The 21,274-nt window shown below is 42.4% G+C and overlaps 1 protein-coding gene across 1 annotated transcript in view; it reads right to left on the bottom strand.

The window, feature by feature from the left end:
- Positions 1-20,809, bottom strand: part of TNFRSF13B (TNF receptor superfamily member 13B) — a 36,857-nt gene extending 16,048 nt beyond the window's left edge. The window contains exons 1-2 of the mRNA XM_007092297.3: positions 20,711-20,809; positions 793-930 (exon numbers count right to left, since the gene is read on the bottom strand). Of these exons, the coding sequence (XP_007092359.1) occupies positions 793-930; positions 20,711-20,768 (196 nt within the window). The 5' untranslated portion in view covers positions 20,769-20,809. The remainder of the gene's footprint in view (positions 1-792; positions 931-20,710) is intronic.
- Positions 20,810-21,274: the final 465 nt, after the last annotated feature.

Here is a 21,274-nt window from a genome sequence, read left to right as displayed (position 1 = left end):
TGGAGCCTGCTTCAGATTCTGTGTCTCCCTCTCTCTCTGCCCCTCCCCTGCTTGCACTCTGTGTCTCTCTCTTTCAAATATAAACAAGCATTGAAAATAAAAGAATAGCAAGGGGAATATCTTTTTCAAGACCATCAGAAAAACTTGGATATAGCCTGAGTACAGATGATGCTAAGGAATTATTGCTGTGGGTGACGAGATATTAAGGTTATATTTTGAAGGCCTTTATGTGTTGGGGATTCATGATCTCGTATTTACAGGTAAAGTTACATGAGCTCTTGGGTTTGCTTTAAAATGCACGAGCAAAAAAGAAAAATGGTTGGGGGATAAAAAGGCAGAATCTATAAAGCTCATGATGGGTAGATAGGGATTTATTATGCTATCCTCTGTGATAGTTCCTGTAATAAAAAGCTTCAAAAGCAAGTCAGAACAGAAAATGACAAAGGGGGATTTAATATATTAGGCCATCAGATAAGACCTCTGACATTTGGCCTGAGACCTGAAGGTTGGTTGAATAGGAGGGAGCTGAGGGAAGAATAACAGGGAGAGGCATGCTAAGCAGAAGATACAACATGTGCCAAGGCCCTGAGGCAGGAAGAAACACAGCATGTTCAAGAAACTGCAAGGAGGCCAGTGTGGCCAGAGCAGAAAGATCCGGGGGTAAAGGGGTGCCACAGTGTACATCTCCTTCCCCCACCTCCTTCTCAGGCACCCAAGTGCAATGGGCCAGGGGGATCTCTGCAGGGAAGGAAGGGGTGATCCAGCCCATGGGGCTCAGGCCCCAGAACTCACTGCAGAATGCTGCACAGGTGCGTGGAATCTGATGGCTGCAGATGAGTTTGCAGGAGAGGCAGATGTTCAGTAGGGGATCCCAGTACTGTTCTTCGGGGCACTGACCCATGGCCACCCCCATCCGCAGGCCCTGTGGAGCTGAGAGGCAGGGAGCATGAGGGTAGCTGGCACCCTGGCGTAGGTCAGAACCCAGCCTCTCCCACTCACATTCCTACTCTGTCCCGGCACGCAGAGGGGGAACCAGACAAAGCTAGCTTCCAACCCCAGCTGCACTTGCTGGGTGACCTGGGGCAACCATGTCAAGTCCCCAAACCTCGGTTTCCCCATGTGTGAGATGGCAGTTCTGGGGCCGCCGCTCTTCCACCAGCTGTGCCCTTCTCATCCTCGTTCTTTGTCCTGCCTAATGTGCCTCTTTCGACCACAGTGCCTTTTCACCTGCTTGTCCCTTTGCATAAAATGCCCTTCTTCCCTCTCTGCTGGTTATTTTTTCCTGATCCTTTAGGTCACTGTTTCAATTTCATTTCCTCAGAAAAGCCCGACTCTCTTCCCAGATTAGGACACTCCTCTTCTTCTGCACTACTTGTCACTGTTTTCACTTCACTTTTATGACTGGGACTATTTGATAGTGTCTCCCCCATTAGCTGCGAGCATCATGCAGGCGAGAACTCTAATTTTTTTGTGCACTGCTCGGCCCTCAGAACCTAGATAATGCCTAGGACATATTAGGTGCTCATTAAGCGAATAAAAAGAAAAGCAGATCCAGCCAGTGCCTAGCATACAGCAAGCATTCAATAAATGTCAACGTCCTTCCCCTTCTCTTCTTTTACTGCGGTATGAGACACACAAAATGATGTGTGTAAAATGCACAGATCTTAGGTGTGCGACTTGATGAATTTTTCCATATGTATACACCTGTGTCACAACCCACATCAAGGCCTAGAAATTTCTTGCTCCCTGAAGACTCTCTTGGGTCCCCTCCCGTCCAATACTTCACTTCCGCCGGTAACTTCTATTCTGACTTTTATCCCTGTAGGTCATTAATATTGCCCATCCTTGAACTTTTGTGTCTGGGTGTTGGCTCCACAAGATATCTGGGACACATTCTCTGTTGAGGCTCTCTCAATCATTTGCTTTGTATTGACGAGTCTCCCATTTTATGAATGCACCACGTTTTCTAGAATTTTCTGCCTGATTTCCTGGTATTAGCTTCTCCAAAATGATATTTCTCCTCAAAGGGAAAGAGAGCGGAAGAAGTTACTGCAGCAGGAGACAGATGTGAGCAACATTTTGGAATATGGAAGGCATGTGGACTGGGGTGACTGACTTCAGTTAAAGGTCTCTTTTCTTTGATGCCCGCAGGGAGAAGGAAGCTGACTTGAGCCACAGAACCCCAGGAAGCCTCTGGAACTGGAGGTACCAAGTATCTGTGACAACGGGAGATGGGAAGGCAAAACAATGAAAGAAAGACTGGTTGAAAATGTAGAGAAAGACAGCTTGACCCCAGCCGGATTCCATCTCCAGGCAGGTAACAGCCTCTCACCAACCCGAGCAGAAGATTTGGTGTCTTCTCAGGCACAGCTGAGGGCAGCCCTAAAGTCCACACTCCCCAAAATACTACCTAAGGAGTAGTGTGACCATGTTTTTAAAAAACATCTCTTTCCCCATCCAGCAACTGGCAGGGAATCAATAGACCCTTCTCTGGGAAAACCGACCCAGAGGAAAAGACCCAAAAGCACTAACTAGGAGATTCTCTCAAGAAAATGACCAAGTTTGCTGCTTGACCCTCTGAGAGCAAAGCTTCTACATTAACAACCCCATTCATTTACCCAGAACTTCCAACAGCTGTTTCTGCCTCAATCTGAGTTTGAGCCAAAAGCCACAGGTCACCTGATATTGGAGTGCCACCCCTACATGAAAGAGAACTCAAACAAAGCAAGCAGAAGGGACATGCTGGGAGCCAAGAGAGACAATGCAAGGAACTGAAGAAAATTAAAAGGCAACAATACCAACAGTTGATATTGATATTGATATTGATATTGATAGAAAGATAGATGAATTTTTGTATTCATGAAAAAGAATGAGTACTGTCTTTAAAAAAGAATATGCATAGAAAAACTGAGAATTATTAGACATTAAAAATATAATAGCCAGAATATAAACATCAGTAGAAGGGGTTGCAAGATGTAATTGAAGAAATTTCCTAGAAAATAGGGAGAGAAAAGATACGACAATTGTACAATCACTTCAGGAAGCCCAGAGGTTGATTAAATGGGAGCTTCCAGACTTCAAGGATACAGCTTCCAGATTCAAAGAACCAGTCGGGTGTCTGGCACAATAAATTCTCACAAGCCATGACCCATCATCATAAAACGTAGGAGGACCAGAGATTAAGAGCAGGTTCTAAAACCTTCTCGAGAACAAGCAGGCTACCCACAGAGTTCCGTTAGGAAGTCAGTGGAGATCCCAAATCAAAACTGGGATGTGAGAACAGTGTCAGGGCAGATGGCAGAGTAGGAGCGCCAGTAATCTGCCCTCCCGCCTAACAGATGTTGAGCTGGCAGCAACCATCTGAAGTGACTATTTTGGAAGTTATCCCAGGGAGAACTGGAGGAAGAAGCTGGTACATTTTTGGAATTTTGGTGCATCTCAATGTATTTCATGGTGGTGGCTAGCATTCCTTGGTCTCTAACCCCACGTATGCCACTGTGCAGGCAGCTGCTCATGTTGCTGGTGAAACTTGCTGGAACCCCGATGGGTGAGGAGGACCTTGTCCTCCAAACATTGGGGTTGTAGGTTCGGATTGCTGTTTGCTGCTTTTGATCAGTGAGGGGCTGGCACAGAGGTTGGTGACCATTGTTTCAACCCCCAACCGCTGAGGTGGCTTCCAGGGAATTTTAAAGAGATGGTGCTCTTCTCCCCCCAGCTCTTGGGAGCCAGACATTTAAGGAAATCTTTGTCCGGTCACTGGCTGACTGCAGAGCTAAAGGAACAGAAACTTCAGTGACCACACACAATAAATACATACTTTGCAAAAATAGTTTGGAAAAGCCACAAATGGATTCCAGCCATCAACAAGCAAGATACAGTAATCCCTGAGAAACGGGAGAATTAGAATTACTACAACGGAATACTCAAAATATCCAGTTCTCAGAAAACTTACAAAACATACAAAGAAATGAGAAAATATGGCACATTTACAGAAAAAAGAATTTGATAGAAATTATCCCTGAGGAAGCCCAGACGTTGGAAATATTAGTCAAAGATGTTAAATCAACCGTCTTAAGTATATTCAATGCCTAAAGAAAATCATGGACAAAGAACTAAAGGAAATCAAAAAATTATGTATGAATGAAGTATGAGAATATGAATAAAGAGATAGAAGTTGTAAAACAGGAACCAAAACTTGGAAGCAAGCAAGGTTTCCTTCAGTAAGGAAATGGATAAACTGTGGTACATCCAAACAATGGAATTTACTCAGCACTAAAAAGAAATGAGTTATTGGGGCACGTGGGTGCCTCAGTGGGTTAAGCATCCAACTTCAGCTCAGGTCATGATCTCATGGCTCGTGGGTTCAAGCCCTGCATTGGACGCTGGGCTGACAACGCAGAGCCTGGAGCCTGCTTCAGATTCTATGTCTCGCTTTCTGTCTCTCTGCCCCTATGCTCTTTTTTTCTCTCTCTCTCTCTCAAAAATAAACATTAATTTTTTTTTTAAAAAGGAATCGAGTTATCAAGCCATGAGAACACAGGGAGGAATCTTAACTGCATATTACTAACTAAAAGAAGCCAAGCTGAAAAGGCTACTACTGCATGATTATAGCTATCTGACATTCTAGAAAAGGCAAGACTATGGAAAGAGTAGAAAGATTAGTGGTTGTTAGGGGTTGGGGAAGGGAGCACTGAAATTATTCTGTTTGATACTATCATGGTGGATACATGTCCTTCTACATTGGTGAAATCCCGTAGACTGTACAACGCCAAAAATAAGCGTTAGTGTAAACTTATGGACTTTGGGTGATAATGATGTATTAACATAGGTTCATCCGTTGTAACAAATGTACCACTTTAGTGCAGGATGTTCATCGTATAGGACGCTGTGCATGTTTGGGGGGAATGAGATATAGGAGAACTAACTCTCTGTACTTCCCACTTAATTTTCCCATGAACCCAAAACTGCTCTAAAAATAGCCTATTAAAAATGGAAACAGGGGCACCTGGGTCGCTCAGTCGGTTAAGCATCTGACTCTTGATTTTGGCTCAGGTCATGATCTCATGGTTCATGAGATCAAGTCCCACGTCGGGCTCTGCTTTAACAGCACAGAACCTGCTTGGGATTCTCTCTTTCCCTCTCTCTGTGACCATCCCCTGCTTGTGTTTGCTCTCTCTCTTTCTCTCTCTCTCTGTCTCTGTCTCTCAAAATACATTCTTATAATTTTTTTTAAATAAAAAAGTGGAAACAAAAAATTCTGGAATTGAAAAATCTAATAAATGAAATGAATAAAGGTCACTAAAGGGGCTCAACAACAGATTTGAGCAGGCAGAAGAAAGGACAATTGAATTGCTTAGTCTGAGAAGCAGAAATTTTTAAAAATGAGGAAAAGTGAACAGAACATGAGGGACTTGTGGGGCCCCATCAAACATGCCACCATAAATTTTTAGGAGTTCCAGAAAGAGAGAGGAAGAGAGAGAGAGAGAGAGAGAGAAAAGGACATAATATTTGAAAAAAAATAAGGCTGAAAACTTCTCAAATCTTAGGAAAGACATAAATATATGTTCAAGAGCCTCAATGAACTCTAAATAAGGTAAATTCAAAGAGCCCAATGCTGAGACACATTGTAATCAAAGTGTGAGAATTGTAAAAGTTGCAACATAGAAACAACTTTTCACATACAGGTAACCTTCAATAAAATTAACAGCTAATTTCTCCTTGGAAACCATAGAGGTCAAGAGGCAGTGGGATGATATATTTAAAGTCCTGAAAGAAAAAAAAAATTGCCAACCAAGAATTACATATCCAGCAATACTATCCTTCAAAGCTGAGGGAGTTCATTCCCAGTTCATTAGACCTGCCCTACAAGGAATGCTAAAGGGAGTCCTTTGTGTTGAAATGAAAGTACCTTAGATGTAGACACAGCCATGAGAACAGATAAGGGACACTGGTAAAGGTAACTACATAGGTAAATATAAAAGCAATTATTATTGTACTTTTTGTGTGGTTTGTAACTCCTCTTTTTTTTTTCCTATACGATTTAGTGTAACAATGCATAAAACGATTATAAACCTATGTTAATGGGCATAAAATTCATAATGAGGTAATCTATGACAATAACAATGTAAATGGGAAGGGACAGAGATATAGCAAGAAAATGTTTGTATATTATCAAAACTAAGTTAGTATTAAAATTAAGTTGTTATAAGTTTAAAATGTTAATTATATTCCCCAACGTAACCACTAAGGAAATAACCTTTAAAAGTACAAAAAAGGAGGAGCGTCTGGGTGACTCAGGCGGTTAAGTATCTAACTCTTGATTTCGGCTCAGGTCGTGATATCACGGCTTGTGAGATCGAGCCCTGTGTCATGCTCTTTGCTGACAGCATGGAGCCTGCTTGGGATTCTCCCCCCAACCCCCACTTCGCTGTCTCTGAATAAATCAATAAACATTTAAAAAAAGGAAAGAAAAAGTGAATCAAAATGTTAATGCTACAAGTAACCAACTACATACAAAAAAGGGGAGTAATGGAGAAATTGAGGAACAAAAAACATAAGATACAGAAAACAGATAAACGACAGAAGTAAATCCTTTTTTATCAGTCATCACATCAAAGTAAATGGACTAAATTCCCCTATTAAAAGGCAGAAATTGGCAAATTGGATTAAAAAAGAAAGCAGTATCCATCTATATGCTGTGTACAAGAGACTTCCTTTAGATAAAAGGACGCTAAGAGATTGTAAGTAAAAACAATGAACAATATATTCCATGCAAATAATAGCCAAAAGGGAGCTGAGGCGGTTATATTATTGTCAGACAAAATAGACCTTAAATCAAAAGAGGTTACAAGAAACAAAGAAGGACAAAATATATTGATAAAAAGTTTGATACAGCAAGAAGGTAATAACAATTATAAACATACACGCATCTAACAACAGAGCCCCAAAATATATGAAACAAAAATTGACAGAATCGAAGGGAGAAATAGATAGTTCTACAATAATATTTGCATATGTTAATACCCTGCTTTTCGTAATGGATAGAAGAACCAAGCAAAAGATCAATAAGGAAATAGAGAACTTGAACAACACTATGAATCAATGATATATAATAGACATATACAAATACTACACTCAGCAACAGCAGTATACACATTCTTCTCAGGTGTACATGGAACATTCTCTACGGTGGACCATATATTGGATCACAAACCAAACGTTAACAGGTTTTAAAAAATTGAAATCATTCAAAGTATCTTTTCTGATCAAAATGGAATGAAACTAAAAATCAATGACAGAAGGAAAACTGGAAGATTCACAGACATGTGGAAATTCAACAACATATTCTTAAACAACTGATGTCTCAAAGTGGAAATCACAAGGAAAATTACAAAATATCTTGAGGTAAGTGAAAATGAAAACACAAGTTACCAAAAGTTACGGGATACAGAAAAGGTAACGCTAAGAGGGAAATTTATAACTGTAAATGCATATGCACTAAAAAAGAAGAAATTCTCAAATCATAACCTAACTGTACACTATGAGGAACTAGAAAATGAAGCGTGAATTAAACCAAAAGATGGCAGAGGTAAGGAAATAATAAAGATTAGAGTGGAGATAAATAAAATAGAGAACAAAGAAACTGTACTAGAGAAAATCAACAAAACCAAAAGTCGGTTCTTGGAATAGATTAACAAAATTGACAAATCTTTAGCTAGATTGACTAAGAAAAACAGAAGAGATTCGAATTACTAAAGTCAGAAATGAAAGTGGGACATGAAAAGATGCTCAGCATCACTCACAATCAGGAAAATGCAAATCAAAACCACAGTGAGATATCACCTCACACCTGTCAGAATGACTAAAATCAACAACACAAGGAACAGTAAATGTTGGTGAGGATGTGGAGAAAAAGGAACCCTCTTGCTCTGCTGGTGGGAATGCAAACTGGTGCAGCCACTCTGGAAAACAGTATGGAGGTTCCTCAAAAAATTAAAAATAGAACTACCTTGCAATCCAGGAATTGCACTACCAGGGTATTTACCAAAAAAATACAAAAAAACTAATCAAAGGGATACATGTACCCCTATGTTTCTTTCTTTCTTTCTTTCTTTCTTTCTTTCTTTCTTTCTTTCTTTCTTTTTTTTTTTTTTTTTCATTTAAATTCAAGTTAGTTTACATATGTGTAGTCTTGGCTTCAGGAGTAGAACCTAGTGATTCATCTCTTACATATGACGCCAGCGCTCATCCCAACCAGTGTCTTCCTTAATGCCCATCACCCATTTCATCTATCCCCCCACCCACCTTCCCTCTAGCAGCCCTCAGTTTGTTCTCTGTATTTAAGTGTCTTTCATGATTTGCCTCCCTCTCTCTTTTTATCTTATTTTTCCTTCCCTTCTCCTATGTTCATCTGTTGAGTTTCTCAAATTTCACATAAGAGTGAAATCATATGTCTTTCTCTGATTGACTTATTTCACTTAGCATAATACCCTCTAGTTCCATCCATGTTGTTGCAAATGGCAAGATTTTATTCTTTTTCATCACCGAGTAGTATTACATTGTATATATAAACCACATCTTCTTTATCCATTCATCAGTCGATGGACATTCGGGCTCTTTCCATACTTTGGCTATTGTCGATAGTGTTGCTATGAAAGGGGGTACATGTGCCCCTTTGAAACAACACACCTGTATCCCTTCGATAAATACCTAGTAGTGCAATTTCTGGGTCGTAGGGTAGTTCTATTTTTAATTATTTGAGGAACCTCCATACTGTTTTCCAGAGTGGCTGCACCAGTTTGCATTCCCACCAACAGCATGCACCCCTATATTAACTGCAGCATTGTTTATAATAGCCAAACTGTAGAAACAGCCAAAATGTCCATCAACTGATGAATGGATAAAGAAGAGGTGATTATAGATCTACAACGGAATATTGTTCAGCCATAAAAAAGAATGAACTCTTGCCGTTTGCAACAACATGGATAGAGCTAGAGAGTATAATTCTAAGCGAAATAAGTCTGTCAGAGAAAGACAAACACCATATGATTTCATTCGTATGTGGAATTTAAGAAACAAAACAAACAAACAAAGGTGGGGGGGGAGAAAGAGAAGGGTAAACCAAGAAACAAACTCTTGGGGCACCTGGGTGGCTCAGTCAGTTGGACGTCCAACTTTGACTCAGGTTGTAATGTCACAGTTCATGAGTTCGAGACCCACATTAGACTCACATGGAGCCCGCTTTGGATCCTCTTTCTCCCTCTCTTTACTCCTCCCCTGCTCACACTCTCTGTCTTTCTCAAAAGTAAATAAACAAAAAAACAAAAAAAGAAACCAACTCTTAACTGTAGAGAACAAATTGATGGTTACCAGAGAAGAAAAGGGTGGGGGGAGGGGGAAAAATAGGGGCTGAGGATTAAAGAGTACACCTATCATGATGAAAATAAAATAAAATGGAAAAAGAGAGAAAGATTAAAAAAAAAAAGAAATGAAAGTGGGGATATTACTACAGATTTTATAGATTATGAGAATACTATGAACAATTATACATCCAACAATTTGGGTAACCTAGATAGACAAACTCCTAGAAACATACAGTCTATAAGAACTGACACACAAGGAAGGATTATCTGAACAGACCTATATATAACAAGTAAGGAGACTGAACCGGTAATCAGAAACCTCTCAATGAAAAGCCCATGATGAAAAGCCCAGATGGTGTCACCGGTGAATTTTACCAAACATTTAAGGAAGAATTAACATTAGTATTTCTCAGACTCTTCTACAAAATTGAAGAGGAGGGAATACTTCCTAACTCATTCTATGAGGTCAACATTACACTGATACCAAAGCCTAATAAAGACAACATAAGAAAAGAAAATTATAGACCAATATGCCTTATGAATATGGATGTAAAAATTCTCAGCAAAATATTAGCAAATAAATTCCAACAGCATATTAGAAGCATTCTACACCACAGCCAAGTGGGATTTATTCCTGGAATGCAATAATGGATCAATACATGAAAAGCAATCAATGCAACACACCACAGTAAAAGAATGGAAAGAAAACTGTACGTTCATCTCAATGGATGCAGACAAAGCATTTGTCAAAATTCAACATCTTTCCATGATTAAAAAAAAACACCCAGTAAAGTAGAAATAGAGGAGAATTTCCTCAATATGATAAAAACCATATATGAAAAAACTCACAGTTGACATCCTACCCAATGATGAAAGACTAAGAGCTTCTCTCCTAAGATCAGCAACAAGACAAGAAAGCCTACTTTTCCTCCATCAATTGAACATAGTACTGAAAGTTCTAGCCAGAGAAATTAGGCAAGAAAAAGAAATAAGGTATCCAAATTGGAAAGGAGAAAATAAAATTATCTCTGTTCACAGATGACATGATCATACATGTCAAGTCCCTAAAAGTTACACACACACACACACACACACACACACACACCTGTTAGAACTAATATTAAGTTGTAGGATACAAAACCAATGCACACACACACACACACGCAAATATATATATATATACATACACACACACAAATATATATATACACGAATATATCTATATGCAAGTATATACATACATACACAAATACACACACACACACACACACACACACACACACACACATATTTGCAACAAACAATCCTGAAAGGAAATTAAGAAAACAATTCCATTTACAAATGCGTAAAAAAAGAATAAAATATTTAGGAATAAATTTAACCACGGTGACAAAAAAAAAAGTATATCCTGAAAAACTACAAAACACTGCTGAAATTAAAGAAGCCTAAACAAAAGACATCCTATGTTCATGGACTGGAAGACTTAATGTTGTTCAGATGGCAATACTCCCCAAAGTGATCTACAGATTCATTACAGTCCTTAACAAAATCCCGGTGACTTTTTTACACAGATACAAGAATTCATCCTAAAACTTCATATGGAATTGCAAGGGGCCCTGAATAGGCCAAAGTAATTTTGAAGAATAAGAAGAGTTGGAGGATTACCTTCAAATGTATCAAAGACCTAAACTTCAGACTAAAACTATAAAACTTTTAGAGGAAAACCGGGTAACACCTTCACGCATTCCATCTGGTAATTCCACTTTTGATACAACACTTAGATATGTTGGGTTTCATCAAAATTAAAAACTTCTGTCCATCAAGACAGTAAAAACAAAAAGCTCACAGAATGGGAGCAAATATTTGCAAATAACATCTCTGGTAAGGGATTAATAGGCAGAAGACATAAAAAACTCCTGAGACTCAACAGCCAAAACAGAAACAACTCAAGTCAAAACTGGGCGAAAGACTTGAGTTGACGTTTCCCCAAAGATGGCATCCAAATGGCCCATGAGCATATAAAAATACTCAACATCGCCAGTCATTGGAGAAATTTGAATCGAAACTACAGTGAGACACCACTTCATGCTCATTAGAATGGCTATTATCCAAAAAGTGAAAAATAATGAGTCTTGACAAGAATGTGGAGAAATTGGGACTCTCATGCATTGATTGCGGGAATGAAAAATGCTGCAACTATTATAGAAAACACTTTGACGTTTCCTCACAAAGTTACATATAGAGCTACCATATGACCCAGCAATTCCACTCCTAGATATACATCCAAAGGACCTGAAAGCAGCGATTCACATAGATACTTGTACACCAATGTTCACAGCAGCATTATGCACAATAGACCGAAAGTGGAAAGCCTGTGTTCATCGATAAATGAAGGGATAAATAAAAAGTGCTATATATATATTGGAATATTACTCAGTTATTAAAATGAGTAAAGTACGGACACATGCAGCAACACGGATGAACCTTGAAGACCTTATGGTAAGTGAAATAAACCAGCCACGAAAAGACAGCTACTGTCTGATTCTGCTTACACGAGGCACCTAGAATAGGCGAATTCATGGCGGCGGAAAGTAGACCAGGGGTTACCAGGGGCTGAGGGGAGGGGAAAGCTGGGATGATGAGAGATTTTGGATCTAGATAGTGGTGACTTGGTAAGCTGCTGGGGGATACACTCCATCCAATGTAGGGAGTAAGCCAAATGGTGACAAGTCGGGGAGAAACACAGGATCCATCTCAGCAAAGAGGTGCAGGTAGAAATTCTCAGAATGATGCGGAAGGAAATCCCAGGGGACAGTTGCCTGCAGGCCTGGAGGGAACACTGTCCCAGCTAAAATAAGAGAGGGAAGGAATGTCTCTGATGAACACTGAAATAATAGACAAGTGAGTATGTTTGACCAACTGACAGGCTGGGTTTGTCACAGAGCTGAGGATAAATCGCTGACACGTGCAGAGAGAACTCAGGAGCTGTCAATGCCAGGGAAATCATAGCACACGGATAGTTCAGCTGGGAACAAAATTCACAGCATCATAAACGTGTGAGCAACTGTCAGTGAATAACTCAAGGACTCTGACTTATGCTTCCCATACAAGAGTTTCCTCATCTGCGTGAGCGGGGACAGTCATTGGACCACTGTCAAGGAACAAAGGCAATACCAGGACTTAGGAGAGAGAGGAAGAAGAAAAGGGAGAACGATACCGTGGAGGGTTTTACATTTGGGGGCAAGCTGATTAGCTGGCAGTCTACCCTTGAGCACTGGGGTTGACCGGGGGGATCCAAAAGAATTTCCATTGTTGATGGACTCTGGAAATCCTGAGGGCGTCAGAGTGGACAGATGCGCAGGCTGTCGGGAGTATGGTCGGCTGGTCCTGCCACATCTGCCACGGGGTCAGCCCCATTGCTGGCGCCAGAACTGCTCTCCGTCTCCATGGATCTAACTAAACACCGTGCTCTGGGAGACTGGGTGGAGGGGAGGTGGTGGGTACACAGAGGGTGATGTAAGAGTTGAGTTCTCGTCTTAGAAAGCAGGAAATTAATGCACAATGTCTAAAATCGAAAAGTCAATAACTAGCAGTGTGTGCATATCATATTCTGGACATTCAGGTAGCAATGGCTGGAAACCACTGGACTATATATCCCGGGTCCAGCACTTCCTAGCTGTGTGACCTTGGGCAGAACTTTGACTCCTTGAAACGCAGTGTCCTCATCTGTAAAATGGGGATGTTATTGCTGACTTCATAAGGCCATTGTGGTTATTACATGCATGGCAGGTGCTTTGCCTGGTATGGTACTGTGCAATTAGTAAAAGGTTAACCCCCTGAGCTATTGCCCTTATTAACATTGCCACTCCTTGCACTATGGAGTATTGTACTGGCCAAGGCCTGGACCTGGGTCAAGGGAAAATTAAAAGGGCCAGTTCCTGCCACAAGGACCCAAGACAATCCTGTGTCTTTCTCCATGGTGGGGAGAGGGTCCTGTCCCCATGAGAAAGAAGCAAGATGGATAAAAGCCTCAGCAACTCCTTCTCGTTCTTTGGAATTTTGCCAAGAAAATCTGTCAATGTGACTTGAAAAGAAGGGACCAAAAAAAGCTTCAAGACAGGACGAATTTCTCACCAATCTTTGAGTAAACACATGAGCTGGGGGCTTTGAACTAGGCTGTCAGTGGGGCGGGGGGGGGGCGGGGAGGGGTCAGAAGGAGATTCCAACATGAAGAGATGGGGTGTGTGCCCCGGAGGAGGTCACAGCCTGACACCTGGGGCACATGTGGGAGAACTGGCAATGACCACTTAGAAGCCTGCTTTTATTCCCGTGAAGAAGGGAGAGGAGGGAGAGAGGAGGGGGAGGGGAGGAGGCAAAGAAGGAAATGAGAAGGTGGCTTTTCATTTCGGTTTGTTGTACGTGATTTCTTACCAGGCTCTTCTGAGGTATTGAAAATAGCTCTGAGACTAACCCCTGGGAGCTCCCACCTGCACCCAAAACTACCTTTCAGAGATTGTCAGGGTGGTGAGCCCACCATCCCCACGCTGGATCTAAGTCAGAACTAAACTGAGTCCCGGGAGTACTAGTCAAGTCACTTTCTCAGTTTTGTGCTTATAGGGAATTTTTTTTTTTTAAAGTAGGTTTCGCGCCCAGCACAAGGCCCAACATGGAGCCTGAACTCATGACCCTGAGATCAAGACCAAGACCTGAGGTGAGAGCAAGAGTCGGACGCCTAACCGACTGAGCCACCCAGGGGCCCCTCTCGTGTTTGTAGAAAGGGGGCGACCATTTCTACCCATTGTAGTTTTTGCCTCCTGTTAGCTCATTTTGAAAATCGATTTGCCACAGTTCAGTGGCAGAACATGCGTGAGAGAGCAAAGGGGTCTGTGGTGGGGAAAGCACAGTTATGCCTCGTGTCATTACCGATCACCTTGGGAAAGGGCACAAAACCTCGGTTTTCGTTATCTGCAAAATGGACGTTCCGGGCTTCCCTCTGCAGAGAAGTTTCCCTCAAGGACGTGTACGTGACATGCGTATAACTGGCCAGAGACGAAGCTGCCAAGTGGCAGTTATTAGTCTGATATAAGTGGCAAAAAATATAATGGATTAATTGTAGTCACAATTAAAATCATCTTACGGTAATATAAAACCATATAATCATAATGATAGAGAATTATTATGACATTATTATTATTATTAATAATAATAGTATCAACAAATTAGCACTCCAGGCCTGGGAACTGCTCCCACAACCTCAACCTGTGGCTTAAGCACCATAATTTTCTAAAAACACTTGCCCCCATAGCTGCCTCGCCCCCTTGCCTCTCCTCTGAGCTCTTACATGTGCCTCCCTGGATGACCGTGTGGCCTGAGCATGCCTTCCTGGTGATGGTTCTTGTTTTGTAATTTGACCTTTGGGAGTCACCATTCTGTGTCCTGACACTCTCATTCATCTCTGTATCCGGTGCCTTCCATAATAGCAGGACACAGTAGGTCCTTGATAAATGACCTCATAAATGACCTTGTCCATCATTGTCCCCAGTAAAGACTTGTGGAATGAAAAGCCGTCTCCATTTTTGCACTGTGTTATAGACAGCTGGATTGGGGCAATATTTAAGTTTTATTCTGCCCCCTCCCCCGCCTGCATTTCTGTCATTCAAGTAGGACTCAGGGTATAGGTGTCTTGGCAGAGGGAGAGGAGAAAAAAATGCTGGCTTTTGCTTTCAAAACTTAGGGGAGGATATTCTTGACAGAGACAAAGTAACTGAGCCAGAGGGGCGCCTGGGTGGCTCAGTCGGTTAAGCGTCCGACTTCAGCTCAGGTCATGATCCCACGGTTGGTGGGTTCGAGCCCTGTGTCAGGCTCTGTGCTGGCAGCTCAGAGCCTGGAACCTGGTTCGGATTCTGTGTCTGCCCCTCCCTCTCTCTCTGCCCCTCCCCTGCTAGCACTCTGTCTCTCTCTCTGTCAAAAAATAAGTAAACATTATGGGGCGCCTGGGTGGCCCAGTCAGTTAAGTGCCCAACTTTGGCTCAGGTCATGATCTCACGGTTTGAGTTCAAGCCCCATGTCCAGCTCTGTTCTGACAGCTCAGAGCCTGTAGCCTGCTTTGGATTCTGTGTCTCCCTCTCTCTCTCTGCCCCTCCCCTGCTCACACTCTGTCTCTCTCTCTCTCAAAAATGAATAAACCTAAATAAATAAATAAATAAACAGACATCAAAACAATTTTTTTTTTTTTTAAAATAACTGGGCCAGAAACTAGCACGGGAAATAATTTCCCCTCTATTAAAAAAATAGCCCAGGGGCGCCTGGGTGGCGCAGTCGGTTAAGCGTCCAACTTCAGCCAGGTCACGATCTCGCGGTCTGTGGGTTCGAGCCCCGCGTCAGGCTCTGGGCTGATGGCTCGGAGCCTGGAGCCTGTTTCCGATTCTGTGTCTCCCTCTCTCTCTGCCCCTCCCCCGTTCATGCTCTGTCTCTCTCTGTCCCCCCCAAAAAAAAAAAAAAAATAGCCCAAAGATTTAAATGTGGAAAACAATAAGATTATTAAAATTCTAAAGAAAAAAATGACTTGATATTTCTTTATAACCTTAGAATATGAAAGACTTTTTTAACTATGACACCATATCCAAAATCTGTAAAAGGACTGATAAAATAGACTACACAGAACAAGCAAACAAAAAATCACCAAACATGGCCAAAAACACCTCAAGGAAAGTCCAAAGGCAAATGAAAAATGGAAACAAAACATTTGCATCTCTTATCTATAAACAGAAAGGAAAAGGCCAGCTACCCAATAGAAAATTGGGCAAACACAATGAACAGGCAGTTCACAGACAGGGGAAAACATCATAAAGATGTTTGGTCTCATTCCTAATAGACAGATAAATTCAAACTATGCTGATTCTATCTTTCCTTAATAGACTTAAAAATCCAGGAGCTTAATGGCACCTTCTATTGGCAGGGCCATAAGGAAACTGGCACTCTCATTCACCATGGAAAGAGAGGAAACAGGGATAACCCTCGTGGAGGGCAATTTGACAACATTTGTCAAAATTACTGATGTATTTACCACTGATATAGTGATCAAACTCTGATTTATCTCAAAGTGTGAGATAATACAGCAATGTTCGTAATAGCAGAATATTGGGGAAAAACCAACTGCCCATCAATAAGGGAGTGAATGAGTAAATTATAATATTCTTATATACTGGACTATGCACCTATAAAAAAGAATGAGGAAGCTCTTTATATATTACTATGAAAGAACTCCAAGATATATTATGTGGAAAAACAAAAATAAAAATAAACAGGGTTTCTTTCTTTCTTTCTTTCTTTCTTTCTTCCTTCTTTCTTTCTTCTGTCCTTCCTTCCTTCCTTCCCTCCTTCCTTCCTTCCTTCTTTCTTTATTTTTGCAAAAAGGGGGGAAGTTCAAATCTATAAGAGTTGGTATATATGTAATGAAACACCGCAAAGAAACGTAAGAAACAAAAAATGGTGTTTTAAATACAATTTTTAGAAATAAATTTAACAAAAAAGTGTAAAACTTGTACACTGAAAACTACAAAACATTGTTGAAAGAAGAATTTCAAGACCTAAATAAATGGAGAGACAGCCTATGTTCATGGATTGAAAGACTTAATATTGTTAAGATGGCAATATTCCCCAAATTATTCTACAGATTCAATGAAATCCTAATAAAAATACCAACTGGCTTTTCTGCAGAATTTGACAGCTGATCCTAAAATCTTATGGAAATGCAAAGGACCCAGAAGAGCCAAAACAATCCTGAAAAAGAAAAACATAGCTGGGAGACTCACACTTTTCAATTTCAAAAACTTACTACAAAGCAATAGTAAATAAGACAGTGTGATACTGGCATAAAGATAAGCATAGACCAATGGAATAGAATTGAGAGTCCACAAATAAAGCTTAGCATTTATGTTCAGTTGATAAGGGTACCAAGGCAATTCAATGGGAGAAAGGATAATCTTCTCAACAAATAGTGCTGAGACAACAGGATAGCCATGTGTAAGAGAACAAATTTCAACGCCTACCTCACACCACACACAAAAATTAACTCACAGTGGATCATAGATCTAAATGTAAGAGCTAAAACGACAAGGTTAGAAGAAAACAGGAGTGAATCTTCATTATTTGGGGTTAGGCAATGACACAAAATGCATAAAAGACTATAGAGAAGATGAAGAGATTAAACTTCATGAAAATCAAACACATTTGGGTTTCACAAAATACCATCAAGAAAATAAAAGGGGGGGGGGTGCTTGGGTGGCTCAGTTGGTTAAGTGTCTGATTCTTGATTTGGGCTCAGGTAGTGATCTCACAGTTTGTGAAATCGAGCCTCACTTGGGATTCTCTCTCTCCCTCTCCCTCTGCCTCTCTCTCTCTCTCTCTCTCTCTCTCAAAATAAATGAAATAATTAAAAAAAAAAGAAAGAAAAGAAAAGGACAGTCCACAGACGTGGAGGAAACATTTGCAAATCATATATTTGTTAAGGGATCCAGAATATATAAAGAATGCTTACAACTGAACAATGAAGAAACATCTCAATTTAAAAATGGGTTAAGGCGTTAGACATTTTTCCAAAAATACATCTGAATCAGCACAGGAAAAGGCGCCCAACATCATTTGTCAATTAGGGAAATGCAAATCAACGCAACACTGAGATACCTACTAAGATAGTTATAATGAAAAGATGGAAAATGACAAGTGTTGGTGAGGATGTGGAGAATTTGAAGCAAGATGATCAGATGGTCATCTACTGTGGGAAACAATCTGGTAGTTTCTCAAAATGTTCAACACAGAATTGCCACAAGATGCTGCGATCGCACTTCCAAGAAAAATGAAAATATATGTCAACCCAAATACTTGAACACAAAAGTTCACGGCAGCATTATTCATAATAGCCAAACAGCAGAAACGGCCCAAATGTCCACCACACGACGAATGGATAAACAAAACGTGGCATATCCGTTAAACGGAATATAATTTGGCCATAAAGAGGAACAAAGTGCTGACATGTGCCACAACATGAATGAACCTTAAAAACATCATGCTAAGAAGAAGCAGCCAGTTGCAAAGCACCACATTCAATTTTTATAAAATGGCCCACGGTAGGCAAATTGGTAGAGACAGAAAGTTGCAAAACCACATTCAATTTTTATAAAATGGTCCAAATTAGGCAAATGGATAGAGACAGAAAGTAGATCAGTGGTAAGCCTAAGGCTGGGGGCGTGGAGGGACTGAGGGGTGGGGAGTGGTGAAAATGTTCTAAAATTAGATTATAGTGATGATTGCACAAGTCCGTAACTATAATAAATAACATTGACTTGTACACTTTAAATGGGTAAACTTTCAGGCATGTAAATTATATGTCGGTAAGGCTGTTTATTCCAGGGGAGGCAGGAACTGGGCAGATGGGGGACAGGGAGGGAAGAAGACTTCATATTATATACCTTTTTATACTGTCTGGGCTTGCAAAGCGTGACCACTACCTACTCAAAAAGCCAATTTTTTAAAAAGTTTACTTATTTATTTTGAGAGAGAGAGAGAGAGAGAGAGAGAGGAGGGGGGAAAGGCAGAGAGAGAGAATCCCAAGCAGGCTCTGTGCAGAGCTGAGAGCACAGAGCCCCACGCACGGCTTGAACTCACAAACCGTGAGATCATGACCTGAGCCGAAATCAAGAGTCGGCTGCTTAACCAACTGAGCCACCCAGGCGCCCCTCAACAAGCAAATTTAAGACGCCAAAGAATCACACAAAATTAAAAAGAGACCTCTGACCCTTCCCTCATTTGGGGACAGGAGAGGGAGGGTGCTAACCCACTGTGGAGGGATGGCTGGGTGGGCGTTGGGTTAGATTGGACAGGGCAGCCCTAGAGAGCTTCTAAGACTCATTCATGGTCTGGAAGCCAGCAAGCTGTGGAGACTGATGGGGACATAGTTGGCAGATGGTTGACAACCAGCAGACCAGAGGGTGCCGTGGCTGCTCCCTACTCCCCAACGTCCACCTGGACCTACATAAAATCCCAGAACCATCATCCAGCCCCAAAGGAGGGCAGGAAAACCCCAGGACCGACACAGGCTGGGCAGAATAGAAGCCTGCGAAAGAAGTTGCACAGCCCTTCTCGGAACCTTTGCTTGTGACTCCTCAAGAGGGCTTCTGGAGGGTTCGGAGCCCTTGTGAGGTTTTGAGGGACATCTGGCGGGGCAGAGACTCTTCTTCATTGTGCAGCTGGGGAAACAGAGTCTGGAGAGGTGAAGGGCCCGTCCAAGGTCACACGGTGAGTCTGTGAACATGGGGAGCCAGAACCCCTGACTGCAGGCCGGTACCGATTCTGCTGTGCCAGGCAGCCTCGCTCAGCACTGGGTCACGGTTCTGACCGATTCTCAGCCCGTGGTCCTGGAGGCCCCGGCACTTTCACCCTGTGTCAAGGTGGGCGTCCTCACCTGTTCCAGCTATCTCAGAAATTTTCTACATTTGAGCCCTTCGCTGGGGACCTGTCTGGGGACATGGTCACTGGATGCAAAAAGGAATCAGAGAAAAGATAGACTCCTTGCCTGACGTGTGGGGGACAGAGCAGCAGCGTGGGTCCCATCGTCTCCAGCAACCTATGCTTCCTGCTCTGTCACTTTGAACGAACCTTTAAAACCCTGATAAAAATTCTACAGGGCATACGATCCAGGTTCTTCAATAAATAAACAGCAGGGGGAATAAATGAGACCAGACGGGAATTGCTCTAGATTAACACATACAATCAAAGGTAGAATGTGGTCTGTGCTCAGATCCTGATTTGAACAAACCGACTGGAAAAGACATTGATCAGACAATTGGGAAACCTCAACCCTGATCGGCTATTTGGTCCTAGTACTAGGGGGTCAGAATTTTCAGAATTTTCAGAATTGGTCAGGCCGTGATGGTTAGTTTTCTGGGTGTTGTTTTCCGAAAAAGTTTTTAAGAGATGGCTGCTGAGGCATCCACACATCAAAGAATACAATGTTTGTTATTAGCTTTAAGATGATCCAGTGGGGCTGGAGGGGGAAAATGGCGGGCGTAGACGATCTAAGGCTGGCCATACGTTGATAATTGTTAAAGTCAGGGGATGGATGCAGAAGGTGCATACCCACCCCCCAGCCTCCCAGCTCCTCTCCCGGCGTGCAAGCTGCAAACCCCCAGAGCCCCCAGACTTGGGGTGGCCCCCAGACAAGCCCGAGCTTGTCCATCTGCCGTGGGTGCTACTCGCGCCGAACCCCACCGAACCCATGCGGGGCGCCCCTGGCCAAGCCCTCCTTGCCCCCACTGCCCCCCCACCCGGCCACCTCCCCGGCTACTCACACCACTCCGGGCCCGCCCGGGTCCGGCCACCTCGCCTGCTCCGGCCCAAGCCACTCATTACTCAGGACGTTTATTATTAGCCTTAGATTTGATTAGTGCCTGAGCTGCACTTCCTGGGTTTTCCCCCCAACCTGTAGGATGTAAATCAGCGGCACCCCCTCCCGCCCCTGCACCTGCGTGGTAGGAGCCGAGGCGGGTGGCCTGGGCGTGCTTCAGGAGTCCCCAACGGTGCTGTCTGCGGAGCCTCCCCTGCATGCTGCCCGGCAGGGCCCGCAGAGCAGGGGGGGCTGGTCTGGCCTTGAGATGAGGTATAGACTCTGGTATGACCCCCATCTGGCCCTGACCCCGCACTTGGACCTGGTTTCCTGCCCCCTGGCACACTCCCCAGGCTGCACCCAGGACGAACCAGCTCTCCAGCCTCAGGCCCTTCCCCCTTCCTTGACGACCATTTCCTATTTCATTGCGGGGTCATCTCTTGTTTGGTCCTCAGGCTCCACTGAGGGGCCAACTCCTCCGGGAAGCCATCCCTGATTTCTCTGTGCTTCCTAAGCCCTATCCTTACCC

Source organism: Panthera tigris, chromosome E1 (assembly GCF_018350195.1).
Source record: "Panthera tigris isolate Pti1 chromosome E1, P.tigris_Pti1_mat1.1, whole genome shotgun sequence".
NCBI lineage: Eukaryota > Metazoa > Chordata > Mammalia > Carnivora > Felidae > Panthera > Panthera tigris.
The sequence above is the reverse complement of the archived record's forward strand: the minus strand, read 5'-3'. Positions and strand labels throughout refer to the sequence as shown.